This window comes from Nannobrachium achirus, assembly GCF_963921795.1.
Source record: "Nannobrachium achirus genome assembly, chromosome: 12".
NCBI lineage: Eukaryota > Metazoa > Chordata > Actinopteri > Myctophiformes > Myctophidae > Nannobrachium > Nannobrachium achirus.
This window is the reverse complement of record NC_137832.1, coordinates 43,950,273-43,969,133: the sequence shown is the minus strand read 5'-3', so window position 1 is coordinate 43,969,133 and position 18,861 is coordinate 43,950,273. Positions and strand designations below refer to the sequence as shown.

Here is an 18,861-nt window from a genome sequence, read left to right as displayed (position 1 = left end):
TAAAGTATTGGATTGGATCTGGTTGGAGTCTAGAGATGGTTTTGTCTGGTTAAAATGTTGGCAAATACACAAAAAGCACAAGACAGGCATGTCAAGGTTGAATCCTTCAAGTAGCTATATGATCACATTTATTTTGTTGTCAGAAAGTAAGGGTGCAGTTAATAAAACAAATCGATTCAATCAATTATTTAAAACTATGATCATAATTAGATTATTCTAAATTTTTAATCAAAAAAGAAATGAAAAAAGTAATTGATAGAATAATCTATAGTTTCAGCCCTAGTTGGCAGGCCAAAGAATTGTGGGTTTGACACTGGGAAGCGGTTCATCCTGAGGGCAAGCTAGTACAACCAATGGTCACTGGACACTTGACACTGGGAAACAATTTAAATTCAGCTCCTGTGCTTAGCTGGCTTCAAACTGCAAACCCTCCGCTCACCACAGACTGAGCCCACTTGAAAACCGCCCTCAAGTGCTGATTTGACAACAGATATTTTATAAGAGTAGCCTGATTTATACTTCATCCTACAATGGTGTTGCATAAAACCAGATAATAAATTAGGCACTAGTAGTGAGTTTACCCCACGGGGCTGTATTACGCAATACCATTCACTTCGTACTCACTCCTATAAACTAACTCTCTAAACCCCATAGACTCCTTTTGGAGTCGATGACATTATCCAGGCCACAGTTCCACCACTGCAACCAATGGTCAACAGCCACTGGCAGCCCTTGGTCTGAGTTTAACCACAAAGCCTCTGTTTGCCTATGAAACTATCAGTCTTACCCAGCACTGCAAAAGCCTGAGTGTTAATTTAACTGTAAAAGTGTAGAAAATTACCCTCAGGTCAAGACTAGTGGGTTTAAGTGGTTAATGCTCAGGATTTTGCTATGTACTTGAGCGGGGGGGTTCAGCTCATGCCACTACTAGACCGCCAAATGGAGAGCAGCAATAATAAACACATTCATATGACTCCTATAACATTTATTGATAGATACAAATGTTTTGTTTTTGTTTTTCTTCATAGTTCAATACACACAATCAAAAATCAAGCAGTTCAGGCAAAAACGTAAGTAGCCAGCTGTACATAATTTAGGAGGAATCATGTGATTAGTCAATAATAAAGCTGGCTTGTTATCAATGATAAGCCTACAGTACATATTGATTGGCACTTTAGGGACTATGCAGAACTAAACTTTGACAAACCATTCATTGCAAAGGTAGGCCTACCATTTGACATTTCTTTTAAGTAAGAGTAGGTAGGTCAGAGTGGCTTATTGTCGGTATCACCTGAGAACGACAATGTCTATCCCCTTTTCAATGCAGTATATAGTCTATATCCCTGGGGTTTGTTGAGATGGAGCACAACACACCTACCATCAGCTCCCAGTACTTACCACACGACTTAGTTGCCCAAGCCGAGCTACTGGTGGTACCCGGAATCAAATTCAGAACCTTGTGGTCCAAAGGTGAGTGCTCTACTGACTGAGCTACAAGGATACCTGCACACCTTTTCTTAATGGAGGTGTTATAATTTTACATTTCCTGGTATTAACTGTTACTATGAAAGAGTAAAAAGTAAAAAATCAAGTAGCAAAATGAAGACTTTGCATTTTTAATGACAGAAGGAACTTTGATCAACGCTTTGGTAAGTAAGTAAATTGTTCTTACATGCTGAAAACGTTGATTAAACTCATTGGAGGTTATGTATGCTGCATCAGCTGATTTGTGTGAGAGAGATGTTGTGGGTAGTGTAGTTCTAACCACATGAACCCCAGAGTCCCGATTCTCCCGAATATGGGCATGTCATTATAAGCGAACATTTGACGAAAATTGGCAAACATGGGGGATCAAGTATAGACTACTGGGGGACCCCAGTCAATGAAGCACTGTATAGAGGGTTTAAATGCTTATGGTCGTGCGGGATGGGTGAGGTACGTAGTGTACTTGGCTTGACTCTTGCTGTCGATCAGGAGCAGCTGGTTACTGTTGTGGTGAGAGATGATCTCGTGGAGACTGCTGAAGATCTGAGAGAGGGAAGAGACAGAGACACACGGAGACAGAGAAAAGAAAGAGAAAAGGCCATGGCTGTTTAGTCTGGGATTACTATACATGTATGATTGCTTACTGAGATGTACATTTGTTCCATGAATGCTTCTCCAAGTGGTTAAGGCGTGTCCCATGTTCGATTCCCAAGCAGTTAACCGGATTATATGTACCAAAAGTGTGCTTTCACTATGAAAGCGAATGGAATCACTACATCTGGTATCTTGCTCACAGCGTACAGAAGCGAAAGACAAAGGTGGTTACATTTACACTCGCAACCCAGTGAATCCTGCCTTCATCCTTACCTCTTCATTTTTCTTGCCCTCCTTCCCGAGGGCGTAGCCTTGCGTCTCCACCAGGAAGCGTATGGGGATGTTATAGACCTTCTGTCTGTAGAGTACAGCCAGGGTATACGGCTGCCTGGCATTCTGGGCTGAGCTGTGCCTTATAAGGAAGGCTCCATCCTACAGAAAGGAGAGCATATCATTGACCACAATCACACGACATCCATTTTGCTCTTACAGACAGACAGACAGACCTTTATTGATCCTGTGAGAAAATCGAGATTCCGAGTAAAAATTGTCAGAGGGTGACAAAGAAAGGAGGAACATGCACAAAGAAGGATGGATGAAAGGGAGGGAACATAGGGAAGACAGAAAAAGTGACTGAACAGATGATAGTGTGTAAAGAGAAGATTATGTACAGTACTGTATGTAATATAGGGTCTATCGTCTACACAGTATTGAAGTATCAGTATCTTCAGAAGCCAGAGGGCCTCTGACTCAGCCTGGGTTTGAGATGACTCAGAGGGTTTGAGTATGTGTCTACGTGTCAGCTACTTTGTAGATCCTTAGGCCAGCCACACACACACACACACACACACACACACACACACACACACACACACACACACACACACACACACACACACACACACACACACAGGCACACACACAGGCACGTGTGCACACACCCCACACACACATACACATAGGCACGTGCTCACACCCCACTCACGCGAGTGCACACACCCCACACACACACGTGTACACACCCCACACACGCGCGCGCACACACAAAAACACACGCTCGCACGTTCACATATACTGTACGTGCGCACAAACATACAGTAAATACTAACCTTCAATGCAAAGCAGCCTTGCTATAGCCCACTGTGTATTCCTTGGTAGGAAATAAAAGCTAATTGTGACTGACATTACTCTCACACCATTAGTTGTTCGCTTTAGCGTGAAATGAGACAGGGCCTCTCTGTAAGTGAGGACAAAGGGGCAGAGAATCCCTCATATAATGACATAATGCTGTGTGCTGTACCTTATTGACTCTAAGTAAGAGGTCCTCCGCTGTCTTCCTGTCACAGTCTCGGGCAAACCACTCTCTGTCCTGTGCAGTAAATCATAAAGGACTTAGTTGTGCACCACCAGAGTCACACACCAAAAATAGCAGATCCACAAGCTCATAACGTGTCACTTGTGAACTTGTAGATCTGCTATTTTCGGTGCACACAGTGCACAACCAAGTACAAATCAGGTATAACACACAATACCAGTGCTAAAACTGATGGAACATGGAATGCTCAAAAAACATACCTCTTTTCCTGACTGTTTTGTAGCTTTCATACCAGTAGGTGAAACTTGAAAGGTAGAGAAAAAAAGACATTTGTGTGAGTACACATCAGAACTGTGTGCAGTGTTGCCGTAGTCTTGGGTTGCGCACCCCCGACGACCCATATCTTTTCTGAGATGCTGTCTCGAACCCCCCCCCCCCAAGTTCACACCTCGCCAACTGTTTCTAACAAAGAAACAAGCCTATATCCATATAAATAGACCTGTATCAGTGATGTTACTAGGTTTTCAATGTAATGGGTCCCGGGACCCACAGGTGGTCATTCAAATGGGTCCCAGAAAAGTTTTATGAGTCCTCAATACAATGTTTTCGAGCGCTGTGAGCTTGTAGATCGGCTATTTTCAAAATGTTTGCCTATTTCTTATATTTATTTTACAATTTGGCTAATGTTTGAACTTAGAACTACTAAAACTACTAAAACATGTGCCCCTAATGAATTCGGGCGCGCAAAATGGCGTCGGACGCCGGTGGAATCAAAACATTGACGTTTCTATCGCCTGTTTAAGACTTTCGATGTGGATTTTATTTGTGTTAACGTAGGGTAAAGTAGGATGCTTTCACCCATGAACAATGGTGGTGTCTGTGGAATTTTAAAATGTTTTTCTTTTACCGCGACCCTGTAAAAAATTTTTTTTTTTAAAGAATATCTTTATTCATGTCAACGTCAAGTAAACAACGGATTTACATCATTACAGTGTAATCAAGACATTTCTTTTTTCTCCCCAACCCATCCCTCCCCCCATTGTCGTCTTTGTCCTATCAGTCCACAGAACATTTAAGGTGAATAGAAAAAAAGAAAAAAAAAGATGCAAAAAAAAAAAAAAACATACATTCACAGTAAAGTTGTCAGTGGGTTGAACTATTCGATACACACATAGCCTCATCAAGTTTTTAGACAGGTACTGCATTGGCGGACCATTTACAGCTCCTGTCCTTACACAATGTATACTCCTTATATTTGACCAAACATATACTGAACAGACCAATGAGCATTTCTATGGCATAGGCTGATCTGCTGGGAGTGCCTCCAAGTTCTCGAAATAGTTAATAAACGGTTGCCAATAAGAGAAAAATTTCTCAACTGAGCCTCTGAGTGAAAATTTGATTTTTTCCAATTTTAGGAAACTCATCATATCTTTGAGCCACATAGTGACTGAGGGGGGGGTTGGTGATTTCCACCCCAGCAGTATTCTACGTCTTGCTATTAAGGTGGCAAATGCCAATATGTTCAATTTCTTTGTGGTCAAGATTTGAAAATCTGTCGGTACTCCAAAAATGGCAATATGGGGAGAGGGCTCCAAATGAACCGAGAATACCTCAGATAGCACTTCAAAGATTTCAGTCCAAAAGTGTACCAATCTGGGACAGGACCAGAACATATGAGTGTGAGTTGCCGGTGATAAGGCGCATCTATCGCACTTGTCGTCAATTCCAGGGTCCTGTAAATTATTTTAACATGGACTCCAATGGAGGCGCATCCCCGGGACCCCAGGACCATGACATGAATGAGTCCCTGGGTGACTTGAATGAGTTTTTGATGCGGGATGCGCACGTAATGACATCACTGTGTGTTGAGCGACGTTCGCGACTCCCCCAAACATTGAATCACCATTGCACCACTGACTGTGTGTGTGTGTGTGTGTGTGTGTGTGTGTGTGTGTGTGTGTGTGTGTGTGTGTGTGTGTGTGTGTGTGTTTGTTTTGTGTGTGTGTGTGTGTGTGTGTGTGTGTGTGTGTGTGTGTGTGTGTGTGTGTGTGTGTGTGTGTGTGTGTGTAGGTGTGTGTGTGTGTGTGTGTGTGTGTGTGTGTGTGTGTGTGTGTGTGTTGTGTTCCACCATCAACAATAAAGGCTGAGTAACAGTTTATCATCAGGCCATAACAATTCTGATGACATTACAGATAATGTACTGCACATATGTTTATCATGTATATTGTAATGTGTTGCCAATTTGCAGTATTATACTGCTCTAATCATTTTACCACCAGCACCACCACATGATGCAGCACCACATGCAGCATCAAGGATCTTCACATTTATAACTCTAGAGGCAGCTCCACATATCACGTCCAACACAGATTTGGCTCAAAAAAAGGTTCTCGTTCTCCTGCTATGCCACTAAAATGTGGAACACCCTGCCAAAGGCCTTAAAGGTGTCTAAATCCCTAACTTAAAAGCAATCTTTACTTTAATCTTTAATCTTTACTCTCTTCACCGAAGGGTTTTCTGTGTATAAAATTGAGAAGTCCACACACAAATAGTTCCAACGAAATGCCAAAACGTCCTCAACCTTTTTGCGTAATGTGTATTGTGTTGTTTGTATGTATCATGTTTTTGTTTAGATTTGTTTTCACGTTGCATGTTTCTAGCTGTTTACATTTCTGACTAATAAAGTATTCAATCAATCAATGTATACTATGTTATGCTTGAATGAATGAATGAATGAATGAATGAATATTATTAGACAGAAATGTAAAACAGCACGATTACTGTCAAAACACAAGGTCTAGTCTAAAAGGATTACACGAAAAAAGTCATTGTGGTCTTGTTTCCATTGGGGTACTAAGTATTCAATTACGCCGGCTGGCATAATGGTATTGTTTTTGTGATATAAAGAATAAAAACAATTGATAACAAAAATAAAACTTATGTGCATAATCTATCAAACTGTACATCCTTTATGTGCTTACCTGCTGGCTTAGCCTCTATTGGAGGGGGTGGTGGGCTGAAACAAAGTATTAGATACTGATTTACACTGTGACAGTGACACTTAACGTAGATCTCTGCGTTATTTCCTCCAGTTCCACTGCAGCTTTAGCACCACACTACACAACACTACACCGCATCACACCACACCACATACAAATATCTACATTTTCCATTACACAAAAGTACCCCTATCGGTAAGAAACAAATTGACCCTTTTAACTGTGATTATAATACAATATAGATTTGTATTACAACTATCCTAATTATAATACACTAACAAGTATTCATATATTACTATGATAATTATGATACACTATAATAGATTATAACAGTGGTTATAACACACACAATTGAATCTATTCTCATGTATTACAACAATATCCTGTTGGTCTAAATGAAAAGTCAGTGAGTTATCAGTCATTATGAAGTGTTTATTGCCCCTGTTTGGCCTAGCTCAGACCTACTCTGAATTGGATACTTTTAAGTACAACATTTAGTACCACTTTCACACCACTCTACCCAGGTCCTTGTAGTGGAAAACCTGGCACAAGTGGGCGGTGTGGAGTGGTGTGGTGTTGGGCCATGTCAGTGGAAAAGGGGCTTAACTAAGTGTGTGCTACTGTGCTTGACTACAATCTCTCTCTTACAGTACCTGGGCTTGGCTTCCTTCAGGCTGGATGGAATAGGGGGTTTAGCACTAGGGGTTGGCGGAGGGAGTTTCGAAGGAAAGGTAGGAAATGTTGAGCGTCTCACATCTAGAGGAGGAACTGGTGTAACAGAAGACATTCATCATCATCATCATCATCATGAGTTGTGAAATGTTTTAGGTTATTTTCTATGCACAAACAAGATGTTCTTACCGGTTTTTACCTCATTGAAGGAAGAACTCTGTGGGAGAAAACATTCGAAAATCAATAGCGTAATAATGTCTTAGTTGAGCGCCAGTCTCTCGCTCCAGAAATAGCACACATTCATGTTGTGATCTTGTAGATCTGACATGATGCAGGCGTATATTATAGCAGGTGTGGCATCACACCAGTGAAATAAACCAGTTTCTCAGGAAAATACTATATTCACCAGTCTAATGAAAGCTCCTGAAACCAATTCAAGCCAAATCATGTTATGGGTCCCTTTAAATGAGGATAAGATGCGATGCACGCGACCGCAGTTTTCCCAGTGAACCTGAGCGCAACGGTGGGGGCTGATGGGCAAGGAGGGTCGCGAGCTTATGAGAAACAACTAAAACAAGACCTTAAAACCTGGCGAAAACAGTTGTGTGCAGAAGCGCAAGATGACGATAAAGGAAATCATTAAATGGAAAACATTAAATTAACTTCTGAAAAGCCTACTAGGCCTTAAAACCTGGCAAAAACAAGTGCGTGCATTAGCGCAAGATTAGATGAGGATAAAGGAAATCATTAAATGGAAAACATTAAATTAACTTCTGAAAAGGCTTCTACACTAGCCTACTAGTAAAACTAGTGGAACCGCGATCTTGCCACACGTGAATAATTGTGGTTGTAAACAATAACACAGACAATATAAATCCTTATTAGTCTAGTGGGAAGAAGGGGTTATCATCATGGCCCCGAATAACTTTTAAATATCTTGCAATTGGCGACGAGTCTCTTACGAAATCGGCAAGAGTGCCTCTCAATACATAATGCTAACTTCTCCATCGGCAATATGGTGTGTATAGTCAGTGGTGTGTTACTGTGTTCTAGAATTCCCCACACTCCCACGCCCCCACCGGTGCGCTCAGGTTCACCGGGAAAACTGCGGTCGCGGATAAGATGGATTGATGCAGTGGTTAAGGGGGTGAGATGCAGTGTGAGTGAAGACACTCACAGATTTAGCCCTGGGAACAGGAGGCTTCATCCTGCAGACAGAGAAGAGAGGAGGTCATTCTTTATAGCATGTCGTTATAATGACTTATGTGCTCATGTGCATGTTTGCATTTATGTTGAGACTTAAAGGGTTCATATTTTAGATTGTAAATAGAGAAAAGAAAAGATGAGTGTTTTCATTTACTGCTTTCTATGCCCCCAACCTGGAGGCATTCATGCAAATCAAAATCATTAAAATCACGAAAACGATAGAAAGAAGTAAATGAAAACATTTTAACACTCATCTTTTCTTTTCTCTAATCTAAAATATGAAGCCTTGTTGTAAAAAAAAGAAAAAGTGTCCTTTAACTTTCTTCATTCTCTAACCAAAGGTAATAAGAGACCATTATAATTTGTATAATTTATTCATTGAGGTGTACAGTATTGGACTACTGTACTTACAAGGGTATGAGGGACGGGACAGACACTGTCTTGGAAGGAAAAGGCATCCTCATTGGCCCACGCATGACAGGAGGGCAAGCTAAAGGGTGAAATAAAGGAATTCATCATGGCCAGTGCTTAAATCTTCATCTCATGGGAAAACGTTTCATGCACACATTTGCAGTAATATATAGATATAAATGCAGCTGTCGGTTGATGTTTTCACATGAGTGCACTAGTGATAAATGCTCCCACAAAGAGTTGAAACAAGGGGGATGGTGGATTCCTACCAGCTGGCTCTAGATACAGGTCATCATTTTCTTCCTGAAGCAAAAATAACATCATTAATATCTCCAGATAAAGTTATGGCACATAACTAAGTTATTAAATGTCACTAATGCTCACCTCTCCCTCATTTGGATCCAAATATACATCTAAAAGGAGAGACACATTTTAGCCATAGCTATCATTGGGTTATACTGTCCCCTAGTGGTGGTGTAATTAAATCAGTGAGTAAAAAATGTTGTGCTTGATCATTGCTGTTAAACTGTTGGTCATGGTAGGTTTGTGTTCCCAGTCACAGTGCAAATAAGCAGTGCATTTATAGCATAAGTCATACATGGGCAACTGGCGGCCCGGGGGCCACATGCGGCCCCCACCTTCACTTAATGCGGCCCGCAGGTTGATACTGGAATACTGATATATTATTGATTTCAGCTGTTACAATTCCAAACATGACCTGCTTTAATTCCGTGAGTCTATATTAGTAGCTTAATGACTAGTATAGTAGTATTAAAATGTATTTTTTGTCCAATTTATTTGTATTTAGGTTCATAAAGTTAACATGGGTATATAAATGCGTTTGAAATTAAATCAAAATGTTACATTTCAGGATTCCAATTCAAAAATAACAAAAAATAATTCAGGATTCCAATTCAAAAGAAGCAAAAATTGCCGATCTACAAGCTCAAAACGCATCGTAGCGCGATGCGTTTTGAGCTTGTAGATCTGCTATTTTTGCTTCTTTTGTATGAGATACTAGAATGACTAGAAAGTAGGACGTAGCAATATGCTATGTGGCCATCTGGAGTGAAGGTGGAAATATAGTGGCCCTCACCATCATCAAAGTTGCCCATCCCTGGCATAAGTGAATTATGTGTAGGATAACATGGTGGCGAGTACCTTCCTCAGCCTGGGGGGCAGCAGCAGGGGACGGAGAAGGTATGGCTGTGGGGGAACGGACAGGAGGAGCCATCCTCCTGGGGCCTTTCTTCCCTGGTTTCTCTTTCCTGTCTACCTCAGGGGCTGTGAGGGAAGAGGAGTGGATGAAGCGGTAGGGGTTGAAAGAAGGGAAGCGTCAAGTTCATAAAAGCTGGGCTGCACAATGCACACATAGATGTTGACGTACAAAGTCACGAAGATGTTCTAGAAACACCAATGGATAAAATGGGATAGAAATAGATTTGTTTTGGAAAATGTGTGTTTTCATACACAACACAAAAGAATAACTATTTAGTACAATCACAAACTCACGTTTCTTGAAGCTGGGATCAATATAGAATTCTTCAGAATCATGTTGTGATGGCTGTTTCTATGTGAGAGGAACATGGTCATTTCATCTAAAATGTTGGTGAATCATTGAACCAATAGAAACTGTGAGATGACATTGACTAAAAAGTTAAGACCGCAGTGAGTTATTTACCGAGACTTTCCCCATCGGTGTCACCTTGGCTGGTCTCGGGGGAGGGGCAGCTTGCCTCTGGGGAGGGGCAGGATTGGATGTCCTCTCTGCATAGCCAATTGTCACCAATTAACTCCTTGGTGTTCATAAACACTTAACTTAAAACTTGGATATAAAATAATGAATGACTTGCTGCAGTGCTGTTACCCAAATAAACATTCTCTTCCACTTGTCTAGACGGCATCTTTACATCAGGCTCACACGGAGGTGCTTCATATGTATCCCCACCATATTCCTCATCCTGCCGTAAGAACATACCAAATACAGTAATTTTCAATGACGGGTTGTTCTGCGATAAAACAGAGCAAAATTTCAGCAAAGATGTAGAAGCTGCTTACAAATTCATCCTCTGGCCAACCGTACCCAGCATTGTTATCTGCAATAATCATACAGAGGAGAGAGAGAGAGAGAGAGAGAGAGAGAGAGAGAAAGAGAGAGAAAGAGAGAGAGAGAGAGAGAGAGAGAGAGAGAGAAGCATAAAAATTCAACACAAAAAAATACAAACAAGACCATACTTTTATTTATTCCTTTGAAGTGAACTGCCAATTGAATCTCACCTATCCGTTTGGGTGGAGCTGGGGGCCCACTGTGTCTGAGAGTAGGGGGATACAAGATACATAATACATATAATACATAACAGCACTGTTTTATGTTATGTTGACTACTACAACAGTATACCATATGGTACACCTCTTTTGTTGTTCCATGCGGGACTGGCACCAGCTCAGTTTAAAACAGGCTGGCACCATGCTGCTACACTCCCATCTTTTCCACTCTCAGCCAAATAAGAACACTGCCTATAGAACACTGTTTCCCAAGCCCCATTATATGTCCCATTTCAAAACCTGTACTTACAGATTCTTCAGTTTCCCAAAGAAGTTCTGAAACAGAGAAACATTAAATCAAATGACCATTCAGACAGAGACAGAGAGTGGTGGTGGTGGTGGTGGTGGTGGGGGGGGGGGGGGAGACATGGAAGAAACAGAGAGATTAGCATACATGTACACAGAGGATTACATTTTCTTCCAAACTGTCAATCAGTGTGGTAAATGAGCATTTATATGTAGTTAATCTTCAGTAGTCAGCCTGGCCTCAGGCTCAGACCTGTTACTGTCAATGGCTGCTTTGTGGTGAAGGTCAGATAGTGGAAAACAAGAGTGTCACTACAGTATGAGTCCAAGGCTTAGGGGAGGGGTATGTAGTTTGTTATTTCATAGTGACGACGATAAGAGGAATCAGGAAGTGGAGTCGGCACCATTCTCACAAGCACTGGTCATAGAGGAAGTGGCAATGTAAATTATTGTAATGTAGAGGGACAGACGGGAAGGGGGTGCTCAAGAGAGGATCCTGCATACTGTACATTGGCATACACACAAGCATACAGTATTTACCAAAAACGGAATAATTAGTAGAAGGAGAGAGAGAGAGAGAGAGAGAGAGAGAGAGAGAGAGAGAGAGAGAGAGAGAGAGAGAGAGAGAGAGAGAGAGGGAGATTCAAACAACAGATCTAAAGGTTTCTTGCCCTTGTCAAGTAATAGTAGTCCAGTACTCCCATAAGCACAGCCTGTTTGGTGTTTGTTATATTGTTAAAAATAATGTACAGCTCCATCCAATTCCAAACATATTGAATGTCTGAGGAACAACAATAATAATACATTATCCTCTAATATTTTTTGTTTGTCCAGAAAGCCACCAGGCGGGAAAGGAAAAAAGGGTGCAATACTGAACATTATCTTATGCAAACAAGCATAGTAGGCTGCCATCATTCAAATGTTGAATTCAGAAGTTGTGCAAAGTTGAGTCCTCACACATAATTACATGCATGCATTTAGAGAAATGGTTAAAAAAGAAAGAAAATCTTTGTCTTGCACTTTCTTCCGGCCGATGGTAGTCTAGTAGTATAGTATTACTATTATTATTATTATTACACGTATTTGCCCTTTTGAGTTTTGTATCTGTATCTGTATTATTATATATTTTCCCCTTCTTTCTATGTGTTTGTGATTTTGTTGTTGTGCGGTTGATGTCCCTGGACAGGGGGATGGAGGGGGGAGGGGGTCAAACAATGAAAATGATTTACTTGCAATGTTGACATTTTGTCAGCTGTCTAAAACAAATATGAAAACAATAGTGAAAGCAATGCTGTGTGATATGAGTTGAATTAATGGTGTAACATAATTGAAGTCAAAATAATAAGTAAAAGTGAAAGTCAACATTGTTTAAAAAAAAAAAAAAAAGGTTATGAAACCCAGACAGGGAAACAATTCCCTACATTACAGCACCTACGTATATGTCTATAGGCTATTTTTATTTATTTATTTTTAGTTCACACTGATACTCAAAAATACATCCTTGAAATTGGCAAACAAAACACACACACACACACACACACACACACACACACACACACACACACACACACACACACACACACACACACACACACACACACACACACATAATTTTATGTTCCAACAATAGCTATAAGTAAATAGACAATTTACATGCCAAAACAAGTGTTGCAAAACGTTTACATGAATTCCCAAGTAGGCTAATTATTCTATCAACTGTAACTCTTTTTATTTATAACCTCCAATTAAAGCCAATATCTAACTTTTGACCAAAACAGCTTTTCCAAAAAAAGGAGCCTATTAGTGTGATGTATATTTCATAAAGGCTACAAATGTTTTTTTTCTCTCTTTTTTCTCCAGACTGACAGTCAGTGCTGTAAATTAGTATTCTATGACGTTAATCTTCTGTATAGTCAGACAAATGTTTTCAGACTCCAAAAGGCCATGCAGAGAGTTAGAGCTCAATGGATCTGCCTGCAAAGATTGCAAACAAATTATAATTATTAAGACTAAACTATGATTGTTTTCTATTCTTTCTTACTTTAATCCCATTTTAAAAGCTGCGGATTACAGTAGCCTAGATAATGCACGTGAAGAGCACAGTCTAAACTGGTCTGTTTCTACATGGTCAGAAACACACTTGCGCACTTCCTTCTCAAACTGTGGAACGATAAAAAAGAAGAAAAACAGGTATCGAATTAAAATCATATAAAATTGTAGGCTACATTACCATTGTCATGATTTAGGTCGAGTCTCAAGTCATGGAGGAACTACATCTGCGTCTGGGCTTTGATGCAAATTGCTTTTAGATCGCAACAGAGATACAGAGACTCGCTTGGAACGACAGAAGGTTAGATTAGTTCTCTTCTGTCTCCGTTTGATTTGCATACCTGTGTCACAACCTCACCTGCTCGCCCAGTTTCCCAGTACAGTTTAGCCTGCCAGGACTAGTGCCACTGCCCGATTGGGCTACGAGCCTCTCCATCGTCCTTTCTCTGCAAATGGGGCTGCTGAGTGCCACTGCTGAGTGCTGACCCAATAGAGAAATTAAATGTGAACTCAGGTGACACCAGATCCTATAATAGCGAAGCACCAATTAAGAAGACACTATAGTCTAGACATTGATTTATTAGCCTTAGGAAAATAAAACTCAAAGGTGCTTATACAAATATATGTAGGCCTATTCACAATCCCTGCAGAGTTGACAAAGAGATATTTTCTTTTCATTATCATATAAAATGTTATGTCATATATGAAGTTTAATTCTGTGATGTCTATTTTTAATCTCATATTTTATGTTATAGTTTGTATCTTTGCTATTTAATCATGTAGGCTATATACCTAACATTTTTTATTGTTATTATAGCTTATTTGTGGCCTATAGGCCTATTATAACTAATATAATATTTATATAGTTTATTTTGCTTTGGCAAAATCAATGGTACACTGCAGCCATGCCAGCCAATAAAGCACCAATGAACTGAAGTGAACTGAGACTAAAAAGTGGAATCACATAAGTCAATGTAGTACAGTGCTGCACAACCCATTTCCTTCCACATTAATGCATGAATTCTCAAGGACAATTCAAACTGAAACTGTATTGCTACTTTTTAGAGTCTCACTGACACATTCAATTGATTATGGTTCTTTAGATTCACTGTCTCATTCTGTGCCAAATGCCAAAATGGTTCCAAGGTAGCTGTGCCACGATTTTGTATGTTTTTCTTTACTATGCAATGAAAAAGAATGATGGTTTTTCATAATTTTTTCCCCCACAGAAACAGACACAGTTGTTGTGATTCAGTGGCAAAAAGAATTTTGTCAATCAGACAAATGGTTCCAGAGATAGAGCTGTTTGAATGAAAAAAAGTGTCCATCCACTAGAATGAACACACATGAACACACATTTTCTCAATCAGCTAAACGAGGGAGCGAACACACAAACAGAGAAAAGCATCTCTCTGATCTCAGGTCATTTTGACATCTTTAAAAAAAAAAAGAAAAAAAAAATTCTATACAAAAAACACAAAAACCAACCGTCATTGGCACCCAGGGCTTTTGGGAAAAAAACGTCATTGGCACAGAATGTTATTTAAGATTAAATCCACAAGTCAGTTTGGGTGGCATAGCTTGGTCCATACATGATGGCATGCCAGTTCAAGTCCAGCATGGACAGTGTGGAGTATTAACTGTCTGCTAGCAGGAGAGGTGTTCACCTCTAGGGCACTGCAACTGCCAAATATGCTGCGCACACACCTACAGAACATAGAGAGAAAGTTAGAAACAAGGCATAGCGATTACATTTTTGTGTTTTTGGCCCTTTTTTATGTGAGAGCAGTAGCAATTGAACAAGGTTACACTCACAGTGCTGAATTGTTTTCAGGAATGCTTGCTTCATGTTCAAAATGACATTTGTAAAATGACAATGGAACCCTGGAACCATTACTACTGTAGGCTATGGCATTGGCAAAACATAATCACTCTCCTACGCAGAGGGTTATATGAGTTATAATAGTGACACACACTCTCTCTGTGGTGTACTGTAGGAGTGAACAAAACAGTGCTCAATTCTATGTAACACCACACCATGAACCCATTATGAAGCTTCCTCCCAGCACGCATTTGTAACACTACACAACCGCATATAGAAGCTCCATATTGCTTTCATGTGTTGTAGATCTGCTATTTTCAACAAGCAACACCTGAAAGCAAGCATACAAAAAATGACTTTCTCCTCCACTAGTCCCTCCCTAACGTTTTATTCTAGTTTTTATTTTGTTGACGAAATTGTCAATATATTTAGTCTTAGTTTTAGTCATCACAGCTTAGTTTTTATTTTGTTTTTATTTCGTTTTCGTCAGTGAAAAAAACACAGTCGACACACATTTTTCGTCATAGTTTTAGTCGACGAAATCAACACTGCTTGCAAGTCTCAAAGGGGTGGAAAAGGCTCAGGACATTGGTGGCCATTTGGGAACTATAAGGTTCCCGGTTCGATCCCGGGCTCCCCCAGAGTTGGGAAGTGTCCTTGAGCAAGACACTGAACCCCAAATTGCTCCTGATGAGCAGGTTGGTGCCTTGCATGGTTTCCTATGCCGTCGTCGGTGTGTGAATATTGTAAAGCATCATAGAGGCACTATATAAATGCACCATTTATCGAAACTAGGACGATTATAGAGTTCATCAAATGTTGCCTCGTGTCCCATTGTGTCTCAGCAGTCCTCCCAGTAATCTTCAACTCAACAAGACCAAGAGGCCCCTGGCTCTGGCCCTCGCCCTCAGTTTCGGGAGTACAAGTTCCATCCAAAGCTTCTGGCAATCATTATGTTATATTAATCGTGTTTAGTCACTAGAGGGAGATATCGTGCTGCTTCTGGTGTAGGCTTATGTGAAGCAATTGGGATAATCTCATTTGACAGTTTTATTTCAAAGACCAGTGGAGAAATTAATTTAGTAGCCTTTAATAGTTGATAAGTTTTTGTCTTCACTTTCCAATGTCTAAAAAATCACTATAACAGGCCTATGGTGTAATAATCCAGATGGTCAAGGATTTAACAGTTCCTCCTATTAAACATTTTATAGGGTCGCTTGTGGTGTTTTGGTGTGGCCAATCCAATATATTAGTAACCAGTTTAAGCAAATGGAAACAATCCTTTAAAGTTCAGAAGCAACTGTGGGAAAAGAAAATCTATTGTATACTGTCATTTATGGCAAATCTACCCATGACCTAAAAGAACTGCAGACAGAATTTACTACTAGGCTTTCTTTGAACTTGTATCACCATTGGGCCTTATGCACTGAGATAACCAGAGACAGCAGAGACATTCACTTATACTTCTTTGAAGAAAATATCAATAAATGTTTTTCAATGGCAAAAAGAAAAATCAGGGTCTTTTGTGGGTGGATATAAAAAAAGGTTAGGTAACGGTGCTCTTTGCTAGTCCGGCTGAGAGCTCTAAAGCATCTCTAGGATAATTTCAGCCTGTGTCACAGACTACTCTTGGCAGGGAAACAATAGTGCCACGCAGAAATCTGAGAAAGGGGATAGCATCCCTGCAGAAAGGAACACTTGAGGTCATGTAATTGTAGTAATTCACAGACAGAAGTGTTTAAGTATTTTAACAACTAGGCTTCAGTATTGTAGGACTATTGATATTGTAGTACATGATAATACCAGTAAGACGCCTAAGGGCGAAAAGCCATCTGTCTTGGCCATGTTAGTGTGGTTCTCCTAACAGGGCATCATCTGGGATACAATCCCTTTATGCCCATATATGGAGATCCCTATAGAATCCCCTTTATGCCCATATATGGAGATCCCTGCTCTGAGTATCTGACATAATTGTGATGTCACCTGTTTATGCCTATATATGGAGATCCCTGCTCTGAGTATCTGAACATCACAGTGATGTCACCTGTGATGTCACAGTGATGTGTCAGGGGAACCAGTGTCAGGCGTTACCTGTACGGACGGACAGATACAGACCAGCTGTTCTCATAGTAAACTGTGACCTACGGTCGCAAAAATAGTTATCTGTCTTTGACCTAATTTCTTTATCAGTGATAACTTCCTCAATAACCTGGCCTGAGCTGGGTGTGGGTGGAGGGTCTAGGATTCTGAATTGTTTTGAATGATATAAAACTTCTGTAAAAAATATATAATAAAGAAAGAAAGAATAGAAAAAGAAAAGGGAATAATTAAATTACTTGGAACAAACTTAAAAATAGAGATTCATTCCAAACATCATTTATTAAAAAATAAAGTACATTTATGAAATGTGGTTAATATAGCAGTAACAATAAATTAATAAACTAAATACATTGTATCACACATTCAAGTTGCTACAAAATCATACAAAATACACATAAATATGAACTGAATACAAAACATAAATCACCTGTAACCCAAGACAAAGTGAAGCATTGAAACTGAAGTATAGAACAATGGAGGCTGGATTTACTGTCAACAAGCATTTTGTTGTAGTACAGTGAAATCCTCTGTTAATTGAACCCTGTTTTACCATGTCCAAGTCCTCTAAAATCAAGATTGAAACAATATAGACCAATACCTCCTTGCCTGGGCTCAACCCAGGTGTTAAGTGGTGCACTGTTGAATGAGCATCACGCAAAACTGAAAAAAGTGATTCATGCTCTCCCGTTCCCTTGAAATGGATCTGAAAGGGTAGGACGTATTGTAGCAGGCTAGAATTAAATGTATTCCATGCTTTTCTCCCTATAGCTGTTAGAACTATTCACATCTACCAGATGACAGAGAAGAACCACAGTGAGGATAAGTGCATGGAAGGTGCACTGCAAAATCCTGAGTATGAATTCAACTCTGATGGTGTATAAGAGTTGATACTTTATGGGACGTTTTTATAAATGAACACTCAGGATTTTGGAGTGTGTAATCTTCATTGACTCTGAACCAGCAGATAGTCTTATGATTAAACATGACAGAACCACAGTCTTGTCAACAAGACACGAGTATGGGAGTGATTTTCTAACAAAAGCCTGACACAATAATGAGACAATATATTCTTTGAAGAAAAGATATATAAAGCCCTTTGGGGTAGCTAACTCATTCCTATATGTATTGTTGTGCAGGATAAAAACAAATAGTTAAAAGCAATGAGTGGACTGTAGCCTATGTTATCTGATTTTCTACTGACCTAAAAGAAAATCTCCATTCCACCAAACTAATATTAAGCCATTTGGAAAGAGTCTGTGTCATCTGCCGCTGGTGAAGAACAGACAGCACCACAGGTACAGATTCTTATCGCTTATGCTGTAAATCCACATCTAACACACATTACATTTTAGACATGTCTATTATTTCCCTGCTGGTTATTTAAATGAACCGTACAGTACACTGATAATCTACTCTCCAAGCTGTGTGCCAATTAGGCTAGTGAAACACAGATGATATTCACGTGTGTAAAAAGAACATAAAATATCAATAGACCTGTCTAGATGGCACAGGAGGAGGAGTGTCAGGTGTAAGGAAGCATAGTAGTATCTAGGTTCCTGTCCAAATGTACAGTAGCATCCCTAGGCAATGACCTAGCAAACCTGAAGTTACAGAGGGGCAAACATATGAAAACA

The 18,861-nt window shown here is 40.0% G+C and overlaps 1 protein-coding gene across 1 annotated transcript; it reads right to left on the bottom strand.

Moving 5' to 3' along the window:
* Positions 1-1,064: 1,064 nt before the first annotated feature.
* LOC308295209 (B-cell linker protein) lies at positions 1,065-13,618 on the bottom strand. Its single transcript, XM_080738210.1, has 19 exons — positions 13,487-13,618; positions 11,261-11,286; positions 10,963-10,997; positions 10,744-10,781; positions 10,553-10,646; positions 10,367-10,452; positions 10,198-10,255; positions 9,847-9,969; positions 9,070-9,098; positions 8,955-8,988; positions 8,686-8,764; positions 8,246-8,276; positions 7,258-7,285; positions 7,050-7,164; positions 6,379-6,413; positions 3,655-3,698; positions 3,380-3,448; positions 2,353-2,511; positions 1,065-2,028 (listed from the first exon to the last, which is right to left on the bottom strand). Exons 1-19 carry the CDS (start codon positions 13,493-13,495, stop codon positions 1,912-1,914), a joined length of 1,209 nt encoding a protein of 402 aa, XP_080594336.1. The 5' UTR covers positions 13,496-13,618; the 3' UTR covers positions 1,065-1,911.
* Between the last annotated feature and the right edge of the window lie 5,243 nt (positions 13,619-18,861).

What these genes read in the sequence shown, in the direction of transcription:
- LOC308295209 (XM_080738210.1), bottom strand. An exon ending in CTGTTCCCAGGGCTAAATCT is followed by an intron (nt 7,286 to 8,245) that starts GTGAGTGTCTTC and finishes TTTCTCCCACAG; the next exon opens with AGTTCTTCCTTCAATGAGGT. An exon ending in CAAAACAGTCAGGAAAAGAG is followed by an intron (nt 3,449 to 3,654) that starts GTATGTTTTTTG and finishes TTTACTGCACAG; the next exon opens with GACAGAGAGTGGTTTGCCCG.